Genomic DNA, 12,476 nt, shown 5'->3' on the forward strand with positions numbered 1-12,476 from the left:
CATGGTTAACAAGCTGAATAGGAAGAATCTTTGGCTGGGCCTTAACCCTAACCCAGGTTTGCTGATTGTCAGGCTGGCTGTGGCTGGTCTGTCATTTTCAGTGCTTTGGAGTACTGCACATACCTGGCTCAGGAATCAAACTTGAGGCCATCATTGAGGATTAACAATATTCTATTGCCAAGCAGTTGCCTCAGTAGTTTAGTGGACTAAGGTTTTGTTTGCAATCATCCTGATTTACCTTATGCTGATTTAAAGCATTAATTTTGTGCTTTTCAATACCTGTCTTTGAGCTCAATATGTTCTGATGGTCCCATTGTAATCTCAGAGTGTTAAAAGCCAATAACAATTCAGTATTTTATATTTAAAAATAACTTGCAAGTTTAAAAAAAAATGCAACCTAACATGATCACACCTGAAAGGCTACCTGCCACAATATGAAAACAATAAAGTCCACACCTATCAAAAATGTTACTAGAGATAAGGAATGTTTTTTTTCTAAAATTTCTGGAAGTAATCGTAAACAGATTTGGGTAAACCCATGTTTATCATTGCGTTAATTATTTTCCAAAGTATTGAACAGAACCAAATGTCATTGTTCTTTTACAGTACATAATCTTTCAACTAAACTTTGAAAATGTAATTCTTTTAAAGTCACCAAATTATTTTTAGAACCTAAAATTTCTCCATTGGAGAGAGTAGAAAGAAGATCTTCTGTATTTCCATGTGTTTCTTGATCTGTCAGGATTTCAAAATGTACATACTCCACAAAAAAAACTAGTTTTTAAAGTTACAAACACAGCAGTTATTTTGTACTTCTGAAATATTACAATCACAGCAATCATTATTATTATCTTATCTATATATTCTTACTATGCATTCACCCTGAAAAGATGCAATAGACTTAGCAAGCAAGATATTTGATGATTGCTAACTTGTTCTCTATTGCTTTCTTGGAACTGGACTAACTCCACAACTGTAAAGCGTTTGCTTTACCGTTTCAGTGCTGTCCACTTAGCCTTTCATTTTTACCAAAAACTGGTTCATGATTGGTGAACGTAACAAAATATTGGCGAATATCAGTGATTTTGAGATTTCAGTTATTGTACATGATTATCTCCTGGAAAAAAAAACACAGGATACATTTGATGCTGTGTTAGTCAACACTCCACAGAATGCTAACATGTCCTGTTATACAACAAATGCAGGTCGTAACATTGAACATAGCATATTTTACTCTGTAAAGATTTATAAGTTGTTTAGAATCAACAGTAATTTGTTTGAGGGGGTGGTGGGGGTAGATGTGATCCAGGTGTGTAAAAAATCAAAAAGGGAATCGATAAGGTATGTGAATGACAGAATGTGAAAACAATCGTTGGTTTCTTGATTTAACACAAATTGAGGAGTATTTTTTTCATATATAAAATAGTGATTTGTTTTGTTGCAGGTTTGTACTGTCATAATAAACTACCCATTATAAACAAGTAAAAACAAATACCTATTTTAGTGATTCATGCATGATGGACCACATTAACTTATTAAAGCACTTTTTATTTAACACTGTGAAGGTCGGTTTTGTTGCAGCAGTCTTTGAAGTCGATAGGGATTAGAGGGATGTGTGCGTGACACAGACACGAGAAAGCTAAAAATGGTGTTATTTTTAATACCCATCTCAAGACCCTCCTATTCGACCGTGCTTTAATCACCCTCCTTCCCCCAGTACCCTCCCCAATCCCGACCCCCAGCTCAGGTCCGAAACACTGACTGTCCAGCACCTTGGGACATCCTACTGATGTGAACGGCGCTATACAAATGTAATTTTGTGGTGATTGTTATCAGCTTGTAAATAATGAATGAACTGGGTAGTGTAAGATTATATTTGTGATGTTTACTGTTTTTAAGGTTTTTAATATACTTTTTGGAAAGTAACCAAACTTTTTTTTTGATATAGCATTTCTTAGGTGCTAGGGCATGGACAAGGTTGTTTGTTTTAATGACTAGCTCAGGGTGCCTGAGAGGGTTTTGGTAATCAGTGTTAGCAAAGGAAAAGATGTATTGGCTTGAGCCCTGCTGAGGTCAGGTTCTGATAACTTTCACTCATTTAATTCCTGGGTACATGTGCCAATTAGCAAGGTTAAAGATATATTGGCTTGACCCAGCTAAGGTCTGATTGTATTTCATATTTTCTTGGGAAGATATTCACTCTGAGATAATCAATCTGGTACTGAGCACAGATATGGAAACAAAAGACCAAAAAGGCTACAGCCTCCCTCAGACACGTATTTATCTCAAGGATGAGAAACACAAAGGTTGGAGAAGGCTCCCAAAACAAAAAGTTGCCCAACTCTCCCCTTATCAGTTCTTTTCCCATAGGAAAAGAGCCTACTCAAGGTCACTAACAGCTTGCGAAGGGTAGGGGCTTCATTTTCAGTGACAACAGGAGGCGGAGTTAGAAACACATATTTAAAAAAAAGTAACTTTGAAATAGAGTCTTAGAGGGTCAACATTTGTTCCCAGTGGGATCAGGTATTATTGATTTTACTGTATCTATGGTCCCAGTTAGAAGGATAAACTAGACTAGTTTGATCAACTCTCTGGCTGTCAATATTATTTAATAAAACTTTGGAGTATTACACCACCATATTGGTTTTCTCCATCCGAACATCTTACAGTAGGTAGATTTTTTTCTTATGCTTTCCTCTTTACATTCTCATGAAGTGATCTGCTGTGTATTTTTTCTAATATAACCAATGTCGTTTCAAGTTTAGCATAAATGGGAGGAAATTCAGATATATTAAATCCAATTCCCCTGAATGCAGAAATACTCAGTAATATCCTATGTGTATTTCTGTAACGTGATACATGAGTTGAGTTCATTTCCATTAAAATGTGCGTATATGCATCAAACTCGATATCTCCTGGTTTAATATCTTCCCTTTTGTCATACCTAGAAATAAAAAAATGAAAAAAAACATTATCACAATTATGCATTTAAGTCAGGGTTTCCTGAAGTTATTACAAAATGACATAAATAATATGTTTAGTGCAATTTGAGGCATTCATCTTGCATAAAAAGTGCCATTTAAGTACAGGTTGTTCCTTTGAACATAACAACAACAAATACATTTGTATCGGGCCTTTCACGTCAGGTGGACGTCCCAAAGTGCTGGTAGTCACAGCTCTAAAATACAGATTACATGAAAATTACTAAAAAAAAATGTTCTTATCTCTTAAAACGTATCTGAAGTTCACTTAAGCTCAATGTACCTCTCTGGCTCCTTCCTGTAAACTATGTCAGCAAAGCTGTTTGGTGCAAGCAATAGGTAACTGCCACTCATAGCCCATTAGAAAGCCAACACCAATTAAAATACTCTCCATTTCCACAGTTTTAGCAGATGAGGCTTGGGAAAATAAAATATAAACAAGGAGAGACAGACTAAGAAAATTAACAAGAAAAAAAATTATCCTACCATTGGAACACTGATCTGCAAAAATTGAACAATGACCATTTTATCTGATGGGAGAAACTTATCTTTTTGAACAGTGTACCTTTAACATCCACCTGAATAACCAGATGCAATCACAATTAATGTCTCACTCTGCAGAATGGCATTTTCGCCAATTCAAAACCACCCGAGTACCAGCCTAGATCAGAAGCTCAAAATCCTGACATGCACTTTAAACCAATAATAATAATCCTTGCATTTGATATAGCGCTTTTCACGTCTTCTAGACATCTCAAAGAGCTTAAAAAAAATGCTGTAAAGTGAATTGATTATATTTGTGGGCGAAACGCAGCAGCCAATTGCGCACAGCAGTGTCCCAGAAATAGTTGTGAATTGAAAATGATCAATTTATTATTGTTTTGGAGGGATTATTATCAGGCATGTGGAGTAAGGAAACTTGCCCAAGGTTTCGCCCTGCCATAACCTTGTGATCTAGAGACTGTCCAAGTTAATCAAGTGATTGTATCACTGAACAAAATAAGTAGAATAAAAAGATAGACATAATATAAGTACAATACAAGTACAAGACAAATTAAATGGGGAGAGTTTTTTTAAAATTCCCAGTAGAAAAAAAGATGAGTTAATTAATGTCAGTATATTTAGGAAAAACAATGTCCTTGGAGAAAAGCTTCTTCAAATTAAAATGAGATGTAAATTAATGCCATACAATACATTTTAGTAACTGCTATCAATTGCCTTTAAGGAAATATTTTACCTCCAGTTTTCATTGAGTTCTAGAAATCTGGACACTCCACTCTGTGCAGAAGCCACATCAATGTGCAATGAAACAGCTGCAGGGAAACGAAAACATGAGAACGAGCAGTAGAAACACCCAAATATTTCAACAATTATGATTATTCACAAGATTTTCCAATAACCAGAAGTACTGTACATTACATCTCCACTTGGACCCAATCTAGTTCTGGAGCAGATTTCCGTCAGGTTAATGGGAACAAATCCCTTTAGAAATGGCTAAATTTTCAACTTCTATGTGTTGCCCACATCCATTTGCTTCTTTGGAGATGGGAGCAACATTCAAAAAATAAGTTTCAAATGTCAGTTTTTCATCCATTCAAAAGCCATAAAAGCAGTGATTCACAAGGTCAAGGTGTGTCCTGCTCATTTTTCTGCCATCTGAGGCTTAAAAGAGTTCAATGGCCAAAACAGTTGTCAAAGATGCAAGTGGGTGAAGCCTTTAAGCATCAAACAGGAGTTAACTCAGCAGCAGTGCAAACAAGCCTTGAGTTGCAATGTATGGGACCTTTTAGTTATATGTATATATATGTAAGTTCATAATTACCATTAACTCTAATTTTTAAATAGAATTATAATAATTTTCAAAGCATGTATAAAAATTAGATCCAAATCTGTAACAAGTTCTGTGTACCAGTTCTAAGTAGACGTTTCTCCCCCCCCCCCCCGGGTAGGTAAAGATTACAAATAAGCAAATGCAAAATTCTGAGAGTATTATATTAGATTTTTGAATCCAGCAGCATAGATATCGCCAAAATCTATTCTGTTCTCCTGGTTTGCTCAAGTAACACAGTGTTCAAGTTAATCGGTGTTCTGTATAGAGAAGTCACAAACCTCTTGTCGGAGGTACAGTTTCATGCAACTTTTGCATTGCGACCCCTCCAGGATAATTGTAGTGGGACACATATAGTGAAATCCCAGTGTTAAAAGCATTTGCCAATAGATGATTAATGACAATGAAGGAGCCCACTTTACACAGAAAGGACTTCCGGTAGTTATTCATTCTGTGAGAAAATAAACAAGGTAGTTAGTAAGGTCTTAATTAAGGTACAAACTCTTGACTGTCCAGTGCCTTGGGACATACTCCCAACATGTAAATGCAATTTGTGTTTTCAGGCTGGAAAGAGATAGAAAGTGTTTTTCCACAGGGATCCATGTTGGGAGTGCTACTATTCACAATATACATAAACGACTTGGATTTAGGTTTAGGAGGATTTACAGATGACACAGGTACATAAGGCCATAAAAAGGCCATAAAAGGTACATAAGGCCATAAAAAGGGCTTTATATCCAGAAGTATAGAATATAAAAGGAGGTGATGTTGAATTCATACAAAACCTTGGTGAGAGCACATTTGGAATTGTGTCCAGTTCTGATCTCTACACTATAAGAAGGATATTATAATAGTAATAATAATCTTTGCATTTGGTAAAGCGTCTTAAACGTCAGAAGGACATCGCAAATAGCAGTGATGGAAAAGATTACCAGGACGATATTGGGGTTGGCAGGTTACTGCTGTAAGGATAGACTGGATAGGTTAGGTCTTTTTCACTAAAGAGATGTTTAAGGTGGGCCCTAATAGAAGTGTTTAAAGTCATAAAAGGATTCAATAAGTTTAACATAAATAGACTGTTTCCACTGGTTGGGGTGTCCATAACCAGGGGATACAAATATAAGATAATGACAAGGGGATCGAAAAGAAAATTAGGAGGAACTGTAGCTCAGTGGTTAGAGCACTCGCTTTGCAAGTGAGAGACCTGAGTTCAATTCCAGGCAGAGGGCGAAACCTTGGGCAAGTTTCCTTACTCCACACGCCTAATAATAATCCCTCCAAAAACCCAAAAAACAATAATAAATTGGTCATTTTCAATCTACGACTGTTTGTGGGACATTGCTGTGCGCAATTGGCTGCCGCGTTCGCCCACAAATATACAGTCAATTCACTTTACAGTGTGTTCTGTGAAGCGCTTTGGGACGTCCTCCCGACGTTAAAAGCGCTATATCAAATGCAAGGATTATTATTATATATAACTACTTCACCAGAGGGTAGTGAGATTGTGGAATTGGTTGAATCAATAATGAAGATGCATTCGAGAGGAATCAAGATCTTCACTTGAGGAATAGGCAATTAGAAGTATATTGGGAGGGAATAAGGAAAGGGTGAAGACTCCTGTGAGTATAAACATCGCAATGGACTGGTTGGGCCGAGAGGCCTATCACAATGCTGTACATTCTTTGTAATCTTTGTTTACTTACAAACGAATGTAAAATGAATACTTACATGTATGAACAACCTCTTGCTGCTACCACATTCAAGATGGGAAACGTGTAGATTATGAAGCGCAATTCCTTATGTGGTAGGAATGAATATAAAAAGATGAAGCCAAGTGTCGGGAAGAGTAAACTCCAGCACCTCCGGTCCTGAACTCCCAGAGGAAGAAAAATAACACTGCAGCCGAGAGCCCTGGGCAGTGCCGAATAGAAATACCAGAAAAAGGGGGATGTCTAAAGAGATATTCAGTCAAGGAAGCATAATGAAACTAACCTTTCACTTAAACTATTAAACTTAAAATAATACAATATATGTTTAGAAAGGGTTATAAATTGCATTATGATCAAAATTCAATATTCCTAACACATTTGAAATTAACCAGGAATGCAGCAAATACAAATTATTTTCTTAATTCAAATCAATTAATGCTGTAATGGTTGCCTTCTAGGACTACTGCTAATAATCCTTGCATTGGATATAGTGCTTCTCACGTCTTCTAGACATCTCAAAGCGCTTCACAGAATATACTGTAAAGTGAATTGACTGTATATTTATGGGTGAAATGCAGCAGCCAATTGGCACAGCAGTGTCCCACAAACAGTCATGGATTGAGTGATCAAATTATTATTTTTTTGAAGGATTATCAACCCCAGAAAAGCGATCCGCCAATCGGCTAACATCCAGGTTCCTACTTACTGCTGGATCAACAAAGGCGTGTGGAGTAAGGAAACTTGCCCAACATTTTGCCCTGCCGGGAATAGAACCCAGGTCTCTCGCTTGCAAGGCAAGTGATCTAACCACTGAGCTACAGGACTCCACGAATACTATGCAACTATACAATTACTATTACAAATATTTGTTTATTTCATTTAGGACCTGTATAGCCAGCAGGTATTTGTACTGTGATCCGAACTCATGTTCCAGCAGCAAAAGGATAATCGCACTAAACCACACCATCATTAAAAATTAGCTTTTTAAAAAAGCACTTCATTTCTCAGAGCAATTTGAGAAACTTAACCTGTACAAGTACAGTCTTTGATTGATTCTTTAAAACCTATCTTCCAAGTAAAGAAAGTCAACGATAATGAAACATTGCCGCCTTTTCTGAAACTATCTTGAGGACATGTTCTTTTAAATCTATCTGTAAGCTACGTAAAGGATAGTCCCCATTCCGAACTCTTATTCATGACTGTGTTGTACCAAAGTACTTCACCCTCAGGCCATAGAAGACGTCCCCAAAATACAGAATCCACACACACTGACAGACCTGAAAGAGAAATGTGCCACACGGTTACTTTGACTACGTAGATCGCTTCTTTATAAAATCCTGAAAATTAACAGTAGGTTACTTACCCAGCCATACAAACCCAGCTGGTACTGCGTGGTACAGACTTTTGAAGATAGAAATCCGGTGGTTCACTAATGATAGTAGTAACATGAGGCCCAGTAATATGCATAGTTCAGATCGAAACACAATGATAGCTAAGGCAGAAAGCCAGATGAAGATACCATAGTTCTGCTGTATCCAAGCAGTAAACGCCAATAGAACTACAACAAAAACAATGCAAATTTATATTTATTACATTAAGAAACCTAAAAGAAAATCAATACATTTTAACATGATTTTAAACCTGAATTTGATCCACAAGCGAACTACAAATGGTTAGTTAGTCCCAACCCAGGCACACATTGTACAGTTTCAGTCATTATGTCCTGTTAGTATTGGAATGCAATTTATTAATATCTCACCTCTCATTAGACTGTAGAATTGCGGTACATCAAAGGTGAAACTGCTCTAAATTTGAGATGCTGGTTCCCCCCACCCCCCACGGACTGTCCAATTGTTTCAATAAGATCTGAAATGCAAATACCTTTTAACTATTTGGAAGCAAGGAGGCAGTTTTCCCCATAGTCCTGGACAGTAATGCTCCCTCATCCAAATTCACAGCAAACCAGGTAAAGTTATCTTCAATTCCATTGCAATTTGTGGGATATTGCTGGTGTATTTGCCCAGATAACAACACTCATTATTCTCCAAAGCAAGTTTATGTAAAATGCTTTGAGACATGAGGCAATATATCAAATGTAAATTTTTTGATTTGATTTTGCTTACAAAAACACAATCTCTAAACCTTACAGTAAATCCTTTGAAGTACTTTGAGATGATCTGCTAAGATAAAATACCCTATATTAAATGCAAGCATTATTATTTATTGGAGCTATCTAATAGATTATTGAGAGAATCAATTTTTCGGTCCAAGTAAATCATTCACCATGGTTCAAATATCAGGGAATATAAGTTAAAAAAACAGGAAGTTATAATAATAATAATAATCCTTGCATTTGATATAGCGCTTTTCACGTCGGGAGGACGTCCCAAAGCGCTTCACAGAACACACTGTAAAGTGAATTGACTGTATATTTGTGGGCGAACGCGGCAGCCAATTGCGCACAGCAATGTCCCACAAACAGTCGTAGATTGAAAATGACCAATTTGTTATTGTTTTTTGTTTTGGAGGGATTATTATTAGGCGTGTGGAGTAAGGAAACTTGCCCAAGGTTTCGCCCTGCCTGGAACTGAACCCAGGTCTCTCGCTCGCAAAGCGAGTGCTCTAACCACTGAGCTACAGGACTCCAAGTTATGAGTAAAAAGAAATTCAATAGAACTTTTTTTAAAACCACAGGTTGATTTTTTTTTGAATAAGGGCACCAGGAAGGATGTTAAGTGTTTAATGTAAAGAGAACAAAAAAAAGTTCCCTTCCTCTTCCTAAAACCAACACAACATTGTTGTAACAAAAAAGTTGTAGAACTCAGAAAGACTATAAGCTTTATTCTGTTTACCAGATCCCACCACTACTTTTCTGCGATGAAACTATTTTTCGACCATTTGGCAGCCCAATTATAAAAATAAATGATGGCATCCCTCATGCACTCTTATGGGTTTGGTGTAGCATTTAGATTACAACTGACCCCCTTCCTTACACATTTATACTAAAATTAAGAATTACAGAACTGAACTCACCAAGAGGAAGTGCAAAGACATTTGGTAGGGTTCTTGTGCAGTAGAAGAGAAGATGAAACTGGGTGGCGGTGATCAAACAGAAAAAATAAGCCACCGTTGAACCAAACTGTCTCCTAACTTCTTTCTGAAGTTTCCATAGTCCATAAATCACACATAGGCCCAGACATCCTCGCACTGTTAACAAGAGACAAAAGAAGCTGATCACAGCAGTTTCCTGACACACGGAAATCAAAGCCAAACAAACACAGAAACTGGTTAAAAGGAGGCATACTTCTCACAGGTTTCAGAAACACAAATTAAACTTCATAAATCATTTTATAAAAAGAAATACAAGTTGTCATTCTATCTTCTGCAGTTAAACACCTGCTTCTTCAACCAGAAGTACGAGTTAACCAGAAAAACCTACAAGCACAAAGGTTAATAGGACAGCGGTCCACACATTCTACTGTTAAAAGTGTGTAAAACTTCTCAAAATTCTATGCATTAAAATGTACCATGACCAGGATTATAGACTGAACTTTATTCCCAAGTGATCTGTACCAACAAACCACAATGTAGCAAAAATATCCATAAATTATTCTAAAACCATTTCTAGCCTAGAACAGTGTGATTTACTGATCAGAGGCTCCATTACTACAGTGATTCCCTTAAAAAAAATGAGCTGTCAAAATATCAATATCTCATTCATACAGATGCCCAAGATTACTGCTGTGGTACCTGATACTGGTGGGTGAAAATGACATATTTTTTTTAACAAATTCAGGTTTTCCTATATGTTAACGGGAGTAGAAATTCAGTTGTAGTATTCAATAAGCCTGTTGAAAACCTTGTCTACTTGAGTTTGCCTACAAAAATACAATTGCTAACTACACTTATAATAATCCTTGCATTTGATTATAGCGCTTATCAAGTCTTCGAGACGTCTCAAAGCACTTCACAGAATATACTGTAAAGTGAATTGACTGTATATTTTGTGGGTGAAACCAATTGTGCAACCAATTACGCAGAGCAGTGTACCACAAACAGTCATGGGTTGAGTGAACAATTTATTATTATTATTATGCTGTATATAATAAATGAAAGGCTTAGGAGAATGTCTTGGGAGTCCTACAGCTGGACCCAACTGTCCAGCGCCTTGAAACGTCCTCCCGATGTGAAAGGCGCTCTATAAATGAAATCTTGTTGTTGTAGCTTAGTGGTTAAGAGCGCTCGCCTCACAAGTGAGAGGACGTGGGTTTGATTCCCGGCAGGGCAAAACGTTCGGCAAGTTTCCTTGTGCCTCTCGCCTGTTTACCTTGCAGTAAGTAGGAACCCGGTTGTTAAGTCGATTGGTGGATTGATTACCCCCCTCCCTCATCTGTGTGAAGTGCTTCGAGACGGCCTTGAAAGAAGCAAAATAAATGTAAATGGTTACAGCTGGGATGTCAGAAGCCACAAATAATGATTAAACTGGTTATCTGGTTATGTTAAATCTGAACACAAAACTCAATGTTGTTTAGAAGTTACAGAGACGCTTTATCAAATGCAAGGATTATTATTTTTTTATTTCCACCGCTATAGCTATTGTGCCATGGGGAAGTTTGTAGTCAAGTTACTGGTTTGCTGGGTACTGTCTAATGCAAACGAAAAGCAGTGTTGATTCAACTTGTTCGCACGTTTGGCACAAACTACAATGGTTTAAAACTGAGAGATTGGAGTCGAATTCCAAACTGCAAATGGGCCGCTGTGTCTGGGGTGTGAGTGAGACATACCTAGAAGCTGAGAGTAAAACTTGGGGAGGTCGAGGGCTGAGAGCACAGCAGCTGCCGGAGCAGACAAGCAGCAAATGAACAGTGGCCCCAGGAAAGTTCTCGGAACAACGCCTGGAAACTCGCGATGATCGAACTGCAAAGAAAACAGAGAGACAGAGAGAGATACAGACAGAGACACACAGAGAGAGATACAGACAGAGACACACAGAGACAGACAGACACAGAGAGAGATACAGACAGACAGACACAGAGAGATACAGACAGACAGACACAGAGAGAGATACAGACAGACAGACAGACAGACAGACAGACAGACAGACAGACAGACAGACACAGAGAGAGATACAGACAGACAGAGAGAGATACAGACAGAGACACAGAGAGAGATACAGACAGAGACACAGAGAGAGATACAGACAGAGAGACACAGAGACACACAGAGAGAGATACAGACAGAGACACACAGAGAGAGATACAGACAGAGACAGACACAGAGAGAGATACAGACAGACAGACACAGAGAGAGATACAGACAGACAGACACAGAGAGAGATACAGACAGACAGACACAGAGAGAGATACAGACAGAGACACAGAGATACAGACAGAGAGACACAGATACAGACAGAGAGACACAGAGAGAAACACAGAGAGAGATACAGACAGACACACACAGAGAGACACAGATAGAGGGACACAGAGATGGACAGACAGAGAGAGAGAGACACACACAGTGAGAGACACAGAGAGAATCAATGACAAACACTAACCAGGAGATGAATCAGGCGACAATATTGTATCAGACACAATGTGGATACACAGTCAGCGCGGGGGGGGGGGGGGGGAGTCAGACGGGGGGGGGGGGCTGTCAGACGGGGTTGGGGGGGGGGGCTGTCAGACGGGGGGGGGGCTGTCAGATGGGGGGGCTGTCAGACGGGGGGGGGGGGGCTGTCAGACGGGGGGGGGGGGGCTGTCAGACGGGGGGGGGGGGCTGTCAGACCGGGGTCGGGGGGGGGGGGGGGGGGGGGGGGGGGGCTGTCAGACGGGGGGGGGGGGCTGTCAGATGGGGGGGGGGGGCTGTCAGACCGACGGGGTGGGGGGGGCTGTCAGACGGGGTGGGGGGGGGCTGTCAGACGGGGTGGGGGGGGGGGCTGTCGGACGGGGTGGGGGGGGG

The 12,476-nt window shown here is 39.0% G+C and overlaps 1 protein-coding gene across 1 annotated transcript in view; it reads right to left on the reverse strand.

Annotated features, from left to right (window-relative positions):
- Positions 1–1,790: 1,790 nt before the first annotated feature.
- alg12 (ALG12 alpha-1,6-mannosyltransferase) overlaps positions 1,791–12,476 on the reverse strand; it is an 11,209-nt gene continuing 523 nt past the window's right edge. The window contains exons 2-9 of the mRNA XM_042335451.1: positions 11,303–11,488; positions 9,552–9,725; positions 7,882–8,076; positions 7,692–7,795; positions 6,538–6,761; positions 5,091–5,260; positions 4,219–4,294; positions 1,791–2,944 (exon numbers count right to left, since the gene is read on the reverse strand). Coding sequence (XP_042191385.1) covers positions 2,686–2,944; positions 4,219–4,294; positions 5,091–5,260; positions 6,538–6,761; positions 7,692–7,795; positions 7,882–8,076; positions 9,552–9,725; positions 11,303–11,488 — 1,388 coding nt within the window. The 3' untranslated portion in view covers positions 1,791–2,685. The remainder of the gene's footprint in view (positions 2,945–4,218; positions 4,295–5,090; positions 5,261–6,537; positions 6,762–7,691; positions 7,796–7,881; positions 8,077–9,551; positions 9,726–11,302; positions 11,489–12,476) is intronic.

The sequence above is a fragment of the Callorhinchus milii genome, unplaced genomic scaffold (assembly GCF_018977255.1).
Source record: "Callorhinchus milii isolate IMCB2004 unplaced genomic scaffold, IMCB_Cmil_1.0 Scaffold5, whole genome shotgun sequence".
Classification (NCBI taxonomy): domain Eukaryota; kingdom Metazoa; phylum Chordata; class Chondrichthyes; order Chimaeriformes; family Callorhinchidae; genus Callorhinchus; species Callorhinchus milii.